Below are 17,253 nucleotides of genomic sequence, written 5' to 3'. Positions count from 1 at the left end.
CGCCATTTTGAATTGTTATGTGACCGTCACATTTTTCGTTACGGCCACCATCTTTAAAACTCGTTATTATCATCTGATGTCATTAGGACGAATTTTTATATGGTGTCCTCGGTTCGAACCCGGTGAGGGCAAAAATAAAAAAAAAAGTGACGGGTCCTTTCTCCACGGAAGCCACGCCAGACTGACCTCTAACCACTAAAGCCAAGGTGTGTGTGTGTGTGTGTGCAGGGGCGCAACAACTAAATTTCCAAAGGGGGGGTAATATACCTTTTTATAAAGAATCATCGATCCCCCCCTATTGAAGTGCCCTCCCCCGGGAAAATTTGTATTTTAAGGTGGAAAATGGTGCTATTTAAGCAGTTTTATTATATAAATATTGATTACACAGCACTTTCTTTGCCCCCGTTTGCCCCCACTTCAAGGTTTCAGAAGGGGGGGGGGGGGCAAAATACCCTTGCCCCACTGTTGTTGCGCCCCTGTGTGTGTGATGTGTGTGTATCTCGCCATATAGTATGACGCCACGTCCCCCATATTGTGTTCGTCCGTTAGAGGATGGTGCCGTCATATATGTTTATTTTTTTTTTACCCGCTAGAGTGCAGCAATCATTTATCACTGCGGCGCCCAAATTTCATAAGATGGCGGACGTCACTCCGACTGAGGCGCAGTAAACAACACATTTATATACTTCCGTTGTGCTTCATGTTTAATTATTTGAGTCTTTGGAAAAAAAAAAAGCGCTGAAGGGTCCTCAGACAAGTTTCGAAGAATCATGAGCGGCCCGCTGAAGGGTGTTCCGTGCCCCTCCCTGCCGCACCAGGCTCCTGAGTGGGTCGAGCCCCCAGGTGGTGCACAGGGCTGATGGTGTGCGTGCTGGTGCTGCCGCAGAGCCTGGGCGTGGTGCTGTACGTGCTGGTGTGCGGCGCGCTGCCCTTCGACGGCTCCACGCTGCAGTCGCTGCGGGACCGGGTGCTGTCGGGCCGCTTCCGCATCCCCTACTTCATGAGCTCGGGTCAGTGCGGCCTCGAGTCACCAACACCCGTCCTGTCCACTGCTTGGTTCCCGACGGCACGCAGACATTCACGAAGCACAGTCTGCCTGTAGTGTACCTTCTACTGGTTGTTGGCCAGAGCACGCATGACAAGTGCACCGGTAGTCCCGCTCAGAACAAGGCGACCAGTGTCCCCCGGGACCAGCAGCGCAACCCGCGGCCAGGACATCTCACGTCAAGCCTCGTCCAGACCGCCTCGTGCCGTCTTCATGTTGTCTTATTCCAACAGCTCGGAAGAGTCTAGATGGAGCACGAGCTGGCTAAAACGGACAAGCAACGACCGGACTTTCCCTGAATACGGCGGACAAAGTTTGATTATTTTCGGTGCCCTCACTTGGTGGCTTCACCACCCGGCCTCATGCTCCTCCGTGGGCTGTTGACTGTCTGTGGTAACACGCTCGCCCCATGCCACACTCGCCCCATACCACGCTCGCTGGTCGGGACTGCAGCGAGTGAGCGAGTTCGCCGTCATCTCGGGTGGGAACCTCCCTCCCACCCTGCCGACTGTGCAAACTAGTGACCAATCAGAAAACTTGGTCAACACAACTAAAACCAGCCAACTACATACAATACAATTTAATTTTAACGTGAGCTTATATTTGATGATATTACACGAATCAGACACATTTAGAAGATATGTAGGCGTACTTTTTTTTTCGAGATGATATATTTTGCAATAAAAACTGCGAGATATTTTTTGAGGATTCAAATAATACTAAAAATTGGAATATGCATTTTTAATCATATTCGAGAATGGATGATTTATATTTGTCTTCTTGCACATGACCGTGCTGGAAATACCGTGCTGCAACAGAGAGGAAATGCGAGATGCGAGGTGTTGTGCAAGATGGCCGCCAGCCCCTGGCGGGACCCGTGAGAAGCTGACGGCGACCCGCTCCCACGCGCCTCGCTGTCCCGGCCTCGAACACGATAGTCGCAGGTCCACTCGTGCAGCTCCGGTTATACTTCCTTCCTGCTGCCGGTCAAGCCTTGCGCTAGAGGCAGCAGCCAGCTCAGCGACACACACTCACACCCCTACCCGGGCACACAGAGCTCCAGGGAAAACAACGCGATTTGATAACTACTCAACACATCCGAGTGGGGTCTGCTTACAAAAAAAACATTTACGAGTTCGCTGAGGGCCGAAAGGTACTTTTGATTTCGGATTAAGTTTTTTAAACTCTATTTTTAGAAGAGTTAAAATGGCTAAAACGCATGTTTTCAGAGTAATTTTTAGGCGTAATTCAACCAGTACAGATTCTTGAAAGTACTTAAGAGGCCGTGTCAGTAAATGTTTATTTCCAATATTCTGCTCTAGAAGTTCTCTCTTTTAACAGTGAGATTTAGTGGCTTTTTCAACCGAAGGAACTGTAGCCGCAGCGCGTGATAAAGCTACTATACCCTTATCACAGGATTAGTGGGAAGGTTGACAGCTCGAGTTTACTCGACGAAAAATGTATCTGGTTCCTCGACAATCTGAGAGGATGACAATCTGACCGGCGCGGCGGCTCACTAGGAAATTGCGGATGCAGGGATTCAGAATCAAGAAACCTCACTTATACAACTATGGTATGAGTCGAATCTAAAAATTTTAATACTTTAAACGTATCGGAATACAATTAATCTTCAAACATGTGGTAATTATTCTTTATCTGGATGTAATAGTCCGTGATAAATAATGTTAGTTGACATTAAAAAGTATACGAAATTCATCATGTAACGTTTTAAAAGGATAATAACATAAATGCATATGCTTAGATATTGCATATGCATCACACACAATCTAAATACAATCTCACTTAAGTCAGACTACCTAATTTTTTACAATGCACCATCATACAGTTTAACAGAGGTAGGTGAACCTCTTATCGACGTTGTTTCAAAGAATTTAAATTTACAAATATTATACTATTTATCTTAATACGATATGTAGCCTACCTTTATGAATACGAACTTACAAAAAAATTATTGAATTTATCACATTACACTTTAACATTACACAAGACTAAAACACTAACAAAACTTAATTTTATACATTGCTGTAGCATATTAGAAGACGAAATAACTCACAAGACTAACATTAAGAGGGCTGCATTACAAATTTACTTTACAGAGAAGAAAATATCCTTTCAAGATATTTCATTACCTCATTCATTACATAATACTGCCGTTGATGTGATCGTAGATATAAAGTATTTAAAATATATATTCCATTATGTTCATGTAAATATTTTGAAAACGTTATTGCTTAAAGATGCTCATTATTTAAATAATAACGAATCTTTTACTTTTATGTACTGAACAAACAAAATACTTATAAGTTAATAAGAATAAGCTTAGTTGAGTAACATCTTCAATTTGTATTGAATTCAATGTACATATCGAAAATCATGTACAATGAATGCAACAGATTGAATTCAATAAATATTTGATCTTGTGAAACGGCCATAATATTGATGTAGATTAGGGACCGGAAAAATTCGCGGTTTCGACGGCCTTCAGGATAGACTGCACATTCCCCTGTACACTCGGGCAAATAACGGCAGTTCATTTGCTGCTGACTTGTTAGTCGTCTCAGCTTGTTTGTCTGTGATTCGATCCTTCTTTGGTTGGTGTTTTATAATTGGTTGAGATTCGTCCAGATGAACAGTAAGCCAATAGCAAAATCATCTAAAAGGTATATGTATTTGACTTCTAGCCTATCGCCGAATGAATCCGCGAATTTTTCCGGTCTCTATTAATTTAGATGCTCACATGCATCGTGAGAGTCCGTATAAAGCCTATTACAATTCTATAAGTATACATTAAAATGCTTTTAAAATATACATGTGTAATATAATTAAAACTTGTTTAAGTAAGATCATCACAAAAAAAATGAAAATCCTTCAACAGTAAGTGATGTTTTATAAGATTTTAACAAAACACACTTACAATAAGAGAATACTAATCATACCACATAATTCAACACAAAATATACATTCCAGTAGGCGCTACGTAAAAACAACTTCTATTTTTATGCTGATAACTCTGCATTGTTTTATATATATCATTATTTCTAACTTTTAATATTCTCTACACATTAACTGAAATTACTTATTTACAGAGTCTTGGCTAATGTTGGTCTGTACCACATACAGTTCGTACGATATCTCTACGCAAAACACATACAGTTCATTATTAGTAATATCAATTATATTTCATGAACATAATGAAATTAGTATAGGCCCTAGGTTGTTCACTGTTAATTGAGTACTTCTGAAGTATTTTCATTGTGAGTTAACATACATACCAAATGCCATTCTTCCAGTAAAGTTACAAAGAAGACAACAAGATAATATAAATATGTATGTAGTACCATATTTTAAACCCCTATTAAATGAATAATAACTCAATCTCTATTCTGGACTATTAAGTAATAATTTTTATTAATGTTATTTATAACTTAAATAAAATGACAACTAACAAATTAGTAAAAAAATATAATTACGTGCGATATAGTGTGACATTTGTACTTGGACGGCAAACGAATATAATAAAATGTCTATGACAATGTTAACTTTACTCATTATTATGGAAAGAAACAAAATGGGCAGATAAGCATATTCTACGCTGACATTTAAAAATGCTCAATTTAAAATGAACATTCCAAGAAAATTTATTTTATATCACCACAAAAAATCAAACTGCGGCATCATTTTCCCGATGACAAACAAAAAAGTTGTATGGTCGCGAATAATACATTCGTATGGCCTCACATCAGCGGAATATTCCCTTGGCATAAATGTGTGAATTCTGTGGCACTAATGGAGAAGTAAACCTTCGCTCGAACACAAAAACAAATGAACGAACATCTTTTTTTTTTTTGATAAGATGTGTAATCGGAGACCCCTGGGGTGGTTGAAGAGTGTCAGGTCGGTCGCCAGACCAGATAGTAAAAGCTCAGGGGCTGAGGATAGAAAAGGCATATCTCCAAATTATTAAGTATAAATGTTGTCATGTAATAGTTAAAGACTTGATTACACCCAGGTTTATAAACCCATCATGATCATGAAGACACTGATCGGAAGGTAATATGCAATACATTTCAATGGCGTTTTCAGTTTTTGCTAAATAATTATAAATATAAGCAAAATTTCAATGTATCTGGACAAATCAAAATATTGATAATATTATTTTCATCACAGAAATAATATATGATATGATAAATAAATTTGAAAAAAGCGGTTATGTTAAATGTATTGTATACTTTCAGTAGGCAAAATTTCCGGCCCCTACCTCTTATAGACTTTGAGAAAAACTGCCTTTTAAAATAACATTGATATAGATAGGAGCGCAAATTTGTGACACGGCCTCTTAAGGGACTTGTATTACACCTTTATCTTCATTTCTCTGCCATGTAATGTTAGGGAAACCTTCTTTTCACAGACGAGAGAGCCAAACGCCCGATCGTGCATCTTCGGTTTTTTTTGTTCATTGTAAATAAATATGGCGGTTTTGGTAAAAGGATACTAATGGTCAATTAGGTTAGGTTAGCTACATTATAAATACTTTAAAACATTGTGGACGGCAGATTTGGTTAGGATAGCTACATTAAAGATACGGAAAAAAAGCATGAACTTCGGGGAACTTAGGGTTTTGGATCTCTCGTCTGTGAAAAGAAGGCTTCCCGTAATGTTACAGTCACAGCTCAAGTTTCACACTATGAAACCTTAGCGACCTGAAACCGCCGGCTCGCCTCGCCTTGCCGCGCCGAGGACAATAAATGGAATCCACCCGTTTGTGCCGGATTATAGAACGCGCCGAGCCATATAATGACGGATTAAAGACCTTTAACTGTACTTCGGCATTTTCACATATTTTTTTTGCTATAGTTTCAGAATTTTTTTTTCCTTTTCAAGAAATTTATTTAGAGACGCTGAAATTTTGCAATTAAATGACGTGTCAGGCGGAAATCTAAAACACGCTCACGCTCTACCCTTGAACTGGTGAGTGATGGGACTGTGTGACGGCAAGCGAAGTGCATTAGTGTGCATTAGTGTGCATTAGTGTGCATTAGTGTGTATTAGTGTGTGACTGCGCGCCACCAGCTCTGACGTCACACAGGCGAGCAGCCAGTGGCGACCATGCAACATTACACTACAGTATTACTTAGAGGTTGATGAACCAGTGAATGTTTCCAGCGGTTACATATAATTCATGTATTCCCAAGCTTGTGTTTGTTGTTAGAGCCTGTAACTTTTTTTTTTATAAGGGTGGCCTACAGTTTTGCACCAACAGCCAGAGGGTAATTTGTCCTTATTAGAAACCATATCATACCGTCAGAAATCAATTCTCTGTACGTAAATTAACACCCATGCCTTACCCGGGACTCGAACCCAGGACCCCTCGCACCGTAAGCCGGTGTGCATCCGACTACGCTACGGAGGTCGGCCGAGTCTGTAACTAATGCACAGATCTCAGTGTGTAGCCCTCCCCCCCCCCCTTTTTCAACGAAAACTAATTATTTCATATTATGTTCGTATTTAAACTTGGAAAGCCAGAGGTCGCCAGGGTAATAAAGCATGAGCCCAGACAGACCGCCTGCTAGCATGCTCCTGGGGAGTAGCTGGGATGATCTGACACCGCAAGGCCGAGCACAGGCGGCGAGGAGGCTGCTCCAGGGGGCAACCAGGGGACAGGGCGCGGGACAGCCACAACTGGCGGCCACTCTGCATCACCATCACGAACTCAACCACACATTTTTATGTTTATAATCAAACATATTATTTATTAGATTACTAAATTAAAATTGTTTAGATATAAAAAAACACTTCCAGAAATTAAAAATATGGGTGGCTCAGTGAAAAACTTAACGATTAATATTCATGCAAATAATAAAAGGACTGGAGTGATATTATAAACATGGTTGGTAAAGTATGGATTCAATCAAACAAAAAAAAAAAATTACAGTATTCTATAGAAATATAAACACATGTATAATATATATATTTTTTTATAAATTAAGTAAAATAATCGTGATAAATCGTAATTAATAATGAAAATCAATCAAAATGCTGAATGTTTATTATAATATAAGAATACACGGAGGGAATGAGGGAAAGGGGGCTTGGGTGTGTTGCAGACTGCGAGAGCCTGATCAGGAAGATGCTGGTGCTGGACCCGGCCAAGCGCTACTCCGTGGACTGCATCAAGAGGCACCGCTGGATGGTGGCGGAGGCTCCCCGCCTGCTGCCCAGCACCGGGGAGCAGCTGGGAGGCGCCAGGGCCGAGCCCAACGAGCAGATCCTGCGCCTCATGCAGTCCCTGGGCATCGACGCAGCCAAGACGCGCGAGGTATGCCTGCTACCCCTGCGAGCACCCGCGCTGTGACCAGAGGCAGTGCTCGTCACAGAGGCACGCGTGTTGCAGTCGCTGAAGAGCGGCAGCTACGACCACCACGCCGCCATCTACTACCTGCTGCTGGAACGCCTGAGGCAGCACCGCACCAGCTTCTCGCTGTCCCAGGACGGCGGCGCGGTGGGCAAGCACTCGCTGGACTCGGTGCAGCGGCGGCGGCCCAGCACCATCGCCGAGCAGGCCATGCGCAAGCTGGGCATGGCGCCGCCCCCGGGGGCGGGCGACCCGGCGCGGCGGGCCAGCGGCGACCCCCGCCTGCCCGCCCCCGCCCCGCCCTTCGCGGACCTGTTCCCCGCGCCGCCGGGCCCCGACTACTGCTGCCGCTACCCGCTGCCGCGCCACGCGCCCGCGCTCGGCGCGCAGTACTCCAGCTCCACGGACGAGGGCGTGGACACGGACGCCGACGACTCGCCGGTGAGCGCGCGGCCCGCCGTGATGCCCCACCCGCGCCTCGCGTCCTACGCCAGCTCCTCCTCGTCCAGCGGCGTGGGCGGCGCGACGCACAAGAGCCTGAGCCAGCACCTGAGCACGGACAGCAACCTGTCGGCCTTCGAGGGCAGCCTGGAGTACCAGCTGGAGGCGGACCTGGCGGCCAGCCTGCCGTCCTGCTCGTGTCCCTGCGAGGCGCCGGCGCCCGAGGGGGCGGGCCCCAGCCCGGGCCGGCCCCTGCGGCGCCACGCCCCGCCCGCGCACCCGGGCCGCCACGCCACGCGCTCGCCGGTCGACTTCCGCGAGGGCCGGCGCGCCTCCGACGGCCTGGTGGCGCAGCAGGGGGTGCTGGCGGCGGACCGCGCGGGCGTGGTGGCCTTCAACAGCCAGCGCCTGCACGAGACGGGCAAGATCAAGGGCGTGATGGAGCTGCACCTGGTGCAGCGCGAGCACCGCGCGCTGCGCAGCCGCTACCAGAGCTGCGCACCCCAGGAGGAGGCGGTGCAGCGCCAGCTGCAGCACTCGCAGTACCAGGGCCTGGGCGGCGAGCCCCTGCAGCAGCAGCTCATGCAGCACCGCCTGCTGCAGCAGAAGAGGCAGATCCTGCAGAAGCAGGGCGCCTTCCAGCAGCCCAGCCTGAGCGTGGAGGGCGCGGCGGGGCTGGCGCTCAGCCGCCGCCAGATGCTGCGGCAGGCGTCCTACAAGCTGGCCCAGCAGACCCAGATCCTGCCGCCGCTGCCGCACCCCGAGGCCGACCCCTTGGCCTTCCCGACCATCGCCGAGGACAGCAGCAACGGGCGCGGGCCGGAGGACGAGGCGGAGCAGTGGCGCTCCCTGCCGGGCTCGCTGGCGGCCGCGTGCCAGATCAGCGAGGCGGGGGCCTCTGCCTCCTGGGGGCCCCGGGTCGCCGGCGGCCTGTGCGAGGGGCTGCTGGCGGGGGGCGCGGCCTGGCAGCAGCCCGTGTACGCCACGGCGCCGGTGGGGCAGCTCGCCTGGAGCCAGGTAGCGCACGAGTGACTGCATGCGCGTGCCCTCCCGGTCCGCCCCGCGTCAAGTGGAGGAGAGCCTGAATTGATATTCATTTCCTGCTCCCTCCTTTCATCCTTCTTAATCCAAAGTGAGGTCACTCTTGCATCTGTTCCGACGTCCCTGCCCTTGCCCTTGCCCTCCCACACTAACGCCTTATCTGTCGTCTTTCTGATGCAAGGCGTCCCTATCGCTGCCATCTGCCTTTGGTGTCACACAGTAGAACTAAGTACCTTTCAGTTTCCCTCGTTTGAAATGTAGACGCTTATTATTTACCACGAGTTTGAACAAAATGTGACTGTTAAAAATATTCTTGTCAGTACTCGCCTTGTATTTAAGTAGTTGTTTGTTTGTGTTCTTTTTGTTGTTTTACATAGAATATTATTTTTGTAAATATAGTTTTTGTGTTTATTATTTATTTCATGTACATAATTTATAAAATATATTTACAATTTGAAAGTTATTTTGTGATTTATATTTATTTCTCTTATGTTTTCTTACACAATCCATTTCCTTTGTTTATCACCACACATGTAATATCACACATTTTCTAGAATTAAGTACAGATACCGTACTTTAAAAAATAATTTCTGACGAGCAAGCCACCTTGTTAAATATCATTGTTCATTACATACTGTGTTCTATGAAACATAACTGTTAAGACTGAAAGCTTAATAAATCAACTCCTGGGATGCAAACTACATAGTAGTATTAAGAACATCTCAATGGCTGGCTTTTAAGCCTGATAAGTTGAGAAGTTAAAAAGTATACATTTTATTAATGAAAACTTGAGTGGCAGGAAATAAAAATCGGACCCTTTACAGCGTTGCTCTGCAATGCTTGCAAGAAGCAGGTCGGAGGTTGCGACTATCACATCTCTTATACTCTTAGACCATGCTACTATTGTAATAATGCAGCCTTTCTACTATTCATTCCTGATAGTTACCTGCAAGTCTGACTTGTATGTTAAAGAGATTTGTTTTACAAGAAGTTATAGTCTGATCATAAATTAACAACAAATTGGTATATGCAGCCAAGCAGTGGTTTGGATTTGAAGATGTATATTGCAGAATGTACACAAATATGAGGAAATTTTTTACACTTAAAATATTCACAAACTATATAATACTATAGTAGGTTCAGTCACTAAGATATTCAGTCACTAATGTTTGTAGCTCTATAAGGCTGTCTAGGTAGACTACAAACTGGGAAGAACGAAAATAGTAAAACAAAACAAAGAAAATTGCAAGACAGAAGTCCTCTAGAAATGTGTGAAATAAGGTACCGCTAAAACAAGTGCAAGTGCTTGGTCAAGGAAAACAAAAACACCACTAAAAGACCGCAACACAGTCAAATGTGGGGAGTGTTAAAATAACAATAATAAATAACGATAAAATAGGAGAGCGGCAGTCAGGTTCGACATTTCAGCAAGTGCCCAGTTATTGTCGCAGGTGCTTCAGTCCTGCGTGGAAAACCAGACTTTTTTTGATTCAGTAGCTTTTTTTTTAGTTTTATAAGTTTCTTTTTTTTTTCAGACATTTACTATTATAATTTATCTTACACAACTCGGCTGTACTAGATTATTGTTCTATGTACTCAATCATTTGACTCTTACAGTTCTCTACTTCATTTGAAAGCGACGTGTGTGAAGCAAGGTGTTCCTGTCGTTTAGGTAATGCAGCCGTGAGTACCACACCCTTCAAACTTTAAGAAGAAAAAGAGCTAATCTCTGTGATGCAGATACACTGAAGTTTGCACTACCACGTTAAGCTAACCTTTTTATCTGATTTTTCTAAACCCCTTTTCAGATGTACTTGCAAGACAAAGATTTTTTTTTTTTAAGTCCTCATTGGCTGTGATCAACGTGGCATCATGCTTGTGTGACGAAGCAGGTGTCCTTGGTTCAATGCCGACCCTGATTGCTGATTGGCCGTGCGGTCAGTTCGCAGCGAGTGTAACCGACACTCTGCACACGTGACCACTCACTTGCCTGGGCATATTGGAGAGGATTGTCGCCACTTAAAACATGTTTCCATTCTATTTCAAGACAAGCGGTGGAAATATTATTATTTTTTAAACGACTTGCTTGGATTTGAAATAATAACAAATAAACTGGCAATACACAATTTAAAATTGTAACAATATTTATTTATCATACATGGATATTAATGTGTTATTTATAACTTGTTTCATAAATAAAAGAAACATAATTTGACAATAAAAGCAGTTGACAGAAGAAACGCAAGTAAAGCAAATAGCAAAGCCTGAACGAGCCATGTGATTGCGAGACAGCTTGCTGGGTGCAAGTGTGTCGGCTCCGTGCAGGATGAGGAACTGCGACTTCTGCGAGACGACCACGGGACACAGTGAGCGCACGTTGCCTCGGAGCGGTGGTCACTGGCAACAGACGTGTCATTATCACTCGCCAGACATGGACACCATTGGAAACCTGCTGAACATACACAAACACTAGGTGTACATTTTTTATCCAGCTGGGGAAGTTGATTAGACTGTTAAAAATAATTTTCTCTCTACATTTCCAATATGACACCATTTTAAGATAATCATAAATAAAAATTTCAACTGTTTAAAATCCTTTTTTTTATATAGTTTTTAAAACACTGGATTATAAAGAGTTTTATTTTGTGATTACAGAGCAGCACTTTCACTTATTGTATGACAGCTTCCATGAGTGTTACAAGAGCATGGCTTTTAGTTTTCGCTGCATTTTCCAAACGGTAGTGTGCCACCCGTCCCTGTGTGCCCCTCCCTGTTTCCCCGGCGCAGCGTTGGTGCATGCGGACCGCTGCGGTAGAGGTGCATCAGTGTGTGGTCCACTTACACAAGTCAGTTCATTAAGCAACTCTCGCTGCCTGTCCAGGCGGCCCGCCCAGTGAGGGGTGTACGCTTGATGTGCTTCCAGCGCGGTGTCGCCTCTGGGCTACTGGCGAGCAGACCTGGAGGAGTGCATCAGGTAACTAAGGGTGCGGTCACACTGGGCTCTGAACTGCTTCAGGTGAACACACAGTCTGAACATGGTTCATTCGAGGCCATTTCTAATTCAACCTGCACAGGTTGGCAAATAATTCAGAATGACATCTCTTCTACACAAGCCTCTGATTGGCTGTTGAGTGCTGAGGGTATAAACAGTCCTATGTGTGAAAACACAAGATGGAGAATGTTCCTGGCACGTGTTCGTGTAATATGTTACTGACTGCAACAAAAAAAAGAAAGATGGAACAGGTAAATATTTTATTGTTTTGAAATTGATCCTGACGGTAATTCTTTAACAGAGGTGCACTTGCTCAAACAAATACGATGGCAGTAGACGATCAGTTCTGGAGCTGAACACACTTCACACCAACTGCTGTGTGACCGTTCACTTTCGCATTTGTAAACGTGTTTACTTAAACCCGTTCACCTGTGTTCCGTATTACCGCACCCTTAGGTACTGGAGCGGTGAATAACATTGTATGGACGGGAATGGAAGATAAAAATATACATAAGCAAGTCCCTCAATTGCTTTCAAGAATCTGTAACGGCTGTTTCATGCCAAAAAAATTATTCTGAAAACACGCTCTTTAGCCATTTTCAGGTACTCTCCTAAAATAACAGTTGTACAACACATTTGGAAACAGAACTACTCATCCACCCTCAGCGTATTCTCTATTGCTTTTCTTGAACAGACACTGCTCGGGTATCTCGAGTAGTTTTCCCTGAAGCTCTGCGCACCATACGTCCAGGTAGGCGGGCCCGTGAGGGCGACTGCTTAGCTGCAAACACACCTGATGTGGCCCTCCCAGTAAGCAGCCGCAAGCGTGCGGCACGGAGGCACGGCACGGATGGCGAGGATGTGTGTGGGTGTGCGCAGCTGGGCGTGCCGGGACCCTACCTGCCGTGGCAGCCGCTGTCGTCGCCCATGCAGCCCGTGAGCGAGAGCCCCATCCTGGAGCTGACGGAGCAGATGGAGTCCACGTGAGGTCTCCGCCCCGCCCCCTCGCCCGCCACAACGAAGCACTGTCCGCCCCCCGCGGCACCCCGGCGCGGCCGCCGCTAGCCGTGCAGTCGACTCCATCGTCCCGCTCACCAAGTAGTGAACACTTGTTTCTCGCTTTCGCACATTGTTGTTACGGTGAGATTTACAGTCCATGCAAAAAAAACATCTGTGTTGCACTTTGCTGTAGCATGGTTTACTAGGCGAGGTCTAACACCACAGGTATAACCTTCTAACTTACCTTCAGGTTACTAATTTACTAAACAATGGCCCTAATATATTTTTGATTTCACATTAAAAAAAAAAATTACAAGGCTGATAACTCAAACAAGTTGAGACTGTGTGAGCTGACAGCTTAGAGCAAGTGGGACACAGTACTTCATGCTGCCATACTTGAATTTCAGCAGCCATAAAGTACCTGAAACCAAGGACGGAATTTGAAAGGGCATTAATCTCATTTGCTTTGAACTCTCACCAGATAATTTTGAATGATCCTCTTTTTATACTGATTTATTAGGAAATTTACGAGGGACCAGCAAAATTTTTCAAAGCATCTACGATTTGGAATACAGTAGTTCAAATTGGACAATGATTTACTGTATTTGAATTTAACAATTTATTGGTGCCTAATAACTTTGGTTTCTAAATGTTTTGAAATACAGGGCATGAATAATCCCCATGCAAGTGTTCTTACATTTTCCCAATTTGTCAATTACTGTCTTTAAAAAAAAAAAATTGTTCTCTTTGAGGCCACGGAGACAGCTACCTCGGGCAGCCAGCATGTTGTCAGCACTGATCTCTGCCCTGTCAGCCTGTTTAAGTTGGCTCTACTGGTTGTTCCGTGCACTGTAATTGTGTTTGACTTGCTCCAGAGAAAGCACAATGCTACAGTTCCAATGTCAGGCAGTCCGGCGTGTACTTAGAACTAGTGAGAACTGATGGTACTCTGACATCAAGTGTGAAATCAGTCCAATAAGGCACAGTGCTGACACCTGTAAGAGCCTGAACTCATGGCGTGGAAGCCAGTACAGTGCACTTCCACGACACGAAACAAGAGCTATGTCTTCCCCGTCACACACAACAGGGAGAAGAGGGGTGGGGGCAGCTACCCTCTTTCCCAAGTGGAAACATTAGTCTTCATTTGGTTATTATTCATTAAAACACGTCTAAGAATTTTTTTTTAAAATAAATTATGTTGTCAACACTACAAAAATTTCACAATGATTTTTTTTTAGTAAGGAATGCATTATATGTATAATTGCCTGAATGCATTATAGGTAAACTTGCCTTAAACATAGAATTACAAAGTACCTATCATGAAAGGTTGATAAAAAAATATTACTGAAATTATACAAAATAAGTTCAGCATCTGTTTAACTAACAAGTAACATTTAATATTTGTGAGAGGTTTTTTTACACCCAATACTTAATCTTCAAAATTCATGAAAAGAAAAAAAAATGTTAAGGCAGTTGGTCCAAGAAAAATGTAATTCAAACATAAACGCTAATATATAATAATATATTTTGTTTTTCAAGTCAGTCTGTTTCTAAAGAATTGAATGTTTTACCTTAGACAGTAAAAGATAAAACATACAGGCGTACTGCACTGAAATAAGTGTGCAAGTCTCTAGTTTCAGCTCTTGTGTCAGAAGTACTGTAGAGCTCTGCGGAGAACTTGCGGAGGACATGTTTCGTGTGCGTGTCGTGCGGACAATGTTCTGAAGCAATCCGCTGATTTCAACTATTCCACTCAACCAACCACGTGAGGCACATACAAACCACTCAGCCATTCTGGCCAATGTTTTCCCGAGTTGCATACTGGCTTCACACCTAGGTACTATTGTGCTATCTTACTTCCTTCACTTTCGCATTATTTCCCAAGCGCATGCTGCATACACTGCAACCTGCAGCCTCGCGGGGTGCAGCGGACGTCGCTGCGATGGCACTCGGGTGCTTGTCTGGTCGTCACTCGTGGGACGGGCACTAGTCAGGCCCCACAGCTGCTGGCTGAGCGAAGCGCGGAGCTCCATGCAAGTCAGGTTTACGGACGTACTCGGTGGCTCCGCAAGTTCTTCGTGCAACCTGCAAGGCAACAACTGTAAAACAAAAGTTACACATATTTTTTACTGGTGCAATTATTAGTGGGAACTACTATACAAGTTCAAATGGCGACAAATCAGGCCTCAAGGCACGGTTGGGAGATGAGACTCGCCTGCTCCACGAGGGACGGGGCATGCCGCTACGAGCGAGCGCTGACACGGGTGGGCTCCGCAGGGGGGGAGGGGTGGCACAGACGGGAAGAAGAGGGGTGGACGAGTGGGACGAAGAGGGGAGATAAGAGAGTACAGTAGAAAGGAGAAGGGGAGAACGGGATACAGTAGAATGGAGAAGGGGAGAACGGGATACAGAAGGAAGGGACTGGGAAGAGATAGGTAGCTATTTAGTATTTACTATCATAAGTCTTCAATTTTTTGAGATTCCCATTAATGAGCCTCCATATTTAAGCTCGAGAAGTAACTCTCTGAACAATTTTTATGATGTATTTTCTTCTTAGGACAGCACAATAATCCTCTTCCGGAACGAATATCTAGCGACTGAGTTGTAAGACTGCTGTGTACTTGTCGCTGCCAGCGTGAGGGAAGCGTGTCGCTGTGGCACAGACAGACACGGAGCGTGCGCCGCGTCTCGCCACGGACCCACGTCGTGACTCAAACTGGCAGCCGATGCCTCTGTGTGACTATTTGTAAAACACAGACTTCTTGTAACTATTTGTTATTTACTAAGTGTGGAGGTGAACAGTAGCCGTGAAATGATAGTGATGTCTAGTGTTGATGTGTAATGTACAATAATGCCTGTGCGTTTTTTGCAAAGGATCCAAGGATGTGTGTTTTTTACTGTTGTAAGCTAGTCAACAGTGGTTTAGCAATAATTTACGGCACTTTTGTAAACAACGTGTTTTGAAGTGTGTTTTTCTTTCCAGTTTGACCAAACGCTCGATGCGAGGTGTTGATCACGAGTGTAGATGTGATGTCCCAGTGCTCGCTTGATGTTTCCGAGGTGTTGACTAAAGGGTAACAAATAAGCTTTGATTTCATTTGTACGAGCACGTGTCAACTCCTCTGCGGGCCGGAGGAGCGACCGGGCCACAGTTTTGTTAAACCGAGCGTATTTCTTGGTTTGTTTCATCGTGTACATATGGATGTGTCAAATCAAATAAACAAAGAAATACCTGACTGTAATTTAAAAGTAGGAAATAAAGCTTAGAGACTGACATAAAAAGCATTATCATTCCTTTCCTTAATATGTTCCACAGACACTTCCAAATGGTAGGATGCAAGGTCAGTTTGAAAAATGTATAAACTTATTTTTATTTTCATTCATATATTAAAATTTGCTTAGCTACATATTGCAAAATAATTGGGGCTTCTGCAGCAGAAAAAAAAGCTTGTGGTTAAACTGATCTGCAGTCAATGCCTTTATTAAATTATTAAAAATATTTTGGTTCATCTGCAGAACATCTTCAAGTATTTTTTTTTATGTAGAATCAACGTAAGTTGCTTTCATCTTGTAAACTAATCTTAATATAGGTGACATGGTGCCTTTAAAATTAAATTAATTTTCCGCTTACAATATTTATGCTTCTATAGTACCAGGTTGAATACATTCACGCTTATAACAATACAGTAGAACCCTGTTATAATGTTTTTCAAGGGAGCACAAGAAACAAAACCTTATAAGCAGGAAATCTCAATTTAGCACTTAACAATGTTCGAGCTTTGTACCAATGGACTCACCAAGCTATGTAAACAACTTTAATGTTAAAACCAAAGATAGTATACTTGATACATGAATTTTCTGAAACAAGCCAACAATTTTTCAACTTCGTCTTGTTCCCTGGTTAAATTTAGTTTGTCTTTACAGATACACTGCCACAAGTTTTGTAAAATTGTCTCACGATTCATGATGACAACATTAAGAGTGAGAACGTCTACTCCTTCGCCACCTGAAAATGTTTAATTTTGGGATTCCTACGTATGAATGAAAAAAGAATTATTTGTAAGCAATAGAAAACACTTTTAGTTATGCCCTCGCTCAATGGTTGCCAACTTAAATATTGTACGACTATGTACATGCATCTGAATACCCACTGGAATGGCAAGGAAGAGAAGAGTTGACTAAGGGTGCCAATGACACGTAACTATGAACATTGTGTACCTTCAGTATATTGCATAAAATTGTATTTTAACAAACTTCATGTATTGTATGGCAGTGATTGTAAATATAAACATACATAAAGTAAACTTTTTATCGTAAGTGTTGGAATAATTTGGTTTTAAAACATTTTTTCCCCATTTATTG

General features: G+C 43.8%; 1 protein-coding gene and 1 long non-coding RNA gene across 3 annotated transcripts in view; one reads left to right on the top strand and one right to left on the bottom strand.

The window, feature by feature from the left end:
* LOC134535124 (serine/threonine-protein kinase SIK2-like) overlaps positions 1 to 9,363 on the top strand; it is a 58,786-nt gene extending 49,423 nt beyond the window's left edge. The window contains exons 6-8 of the mRNA XM_063374063.1: positions 887 to 1,010; positions 7,171 to 7,382; positions 7,458 to 9,363. Coding sequence (XP_063230133.1) covers positions 887 to 1,010; positions 7,171 to 7,382; positions 7,458 to 8,891 — 1,770 coding nt within the window. The 3' untranslated portion in view covers positions 8,892 to 9,363. The remainder of the gene's footprint in view (positions 1 to 886; positions 1,011 to 7,170; positions 7,383 to 7,457) is intronic.
* Positions 9,364 to 11,026: 1,663 nt separating this feature from the next.
* Positions 11,027 to 16,167, bottom strand: LOC134535122 (uncharacterized). 2 transcript variants are annotated; one of them, XR_010075580.1, is made up of 2 exons: positions 11,743 to 16,167; positions 11,027 to 11,352 (listed from the first exon to the last, which is right to left on the bottom strand). It is a non-coding gene; the product is annotated as an uncharacterized LOC134535122 (long non-coding RNA). The 2 variants fall into 2 exon arrangements; XR_010075579.1 differs by having other exon boundaries at positions 11,027 to 11,297.
* Between the last annotated feature and the right edge of the window lie 1,086 nt (positions 16,168 to 17,253).

This window comes from Bacillus rossius, chromosome 8 (assembly GCF_032445375.1).
Source record: "Bacillus rossius redtenbacheri isolate Brsri chromosome 8, Brsri_v3, whole genome shotgun sequence".
In the NCBI taxonomy this organism is placed as follows: Eukaryota; Metazoa; Arthropoda; class Insecta; order Phasmatodea; family Bacillidae; genus Bacillus; species Bacillus rossius.
Note: the sequence above shows the minus strand (reverse complement) of the source record. Positions and strands in the feature narration are given on the sequence as shown.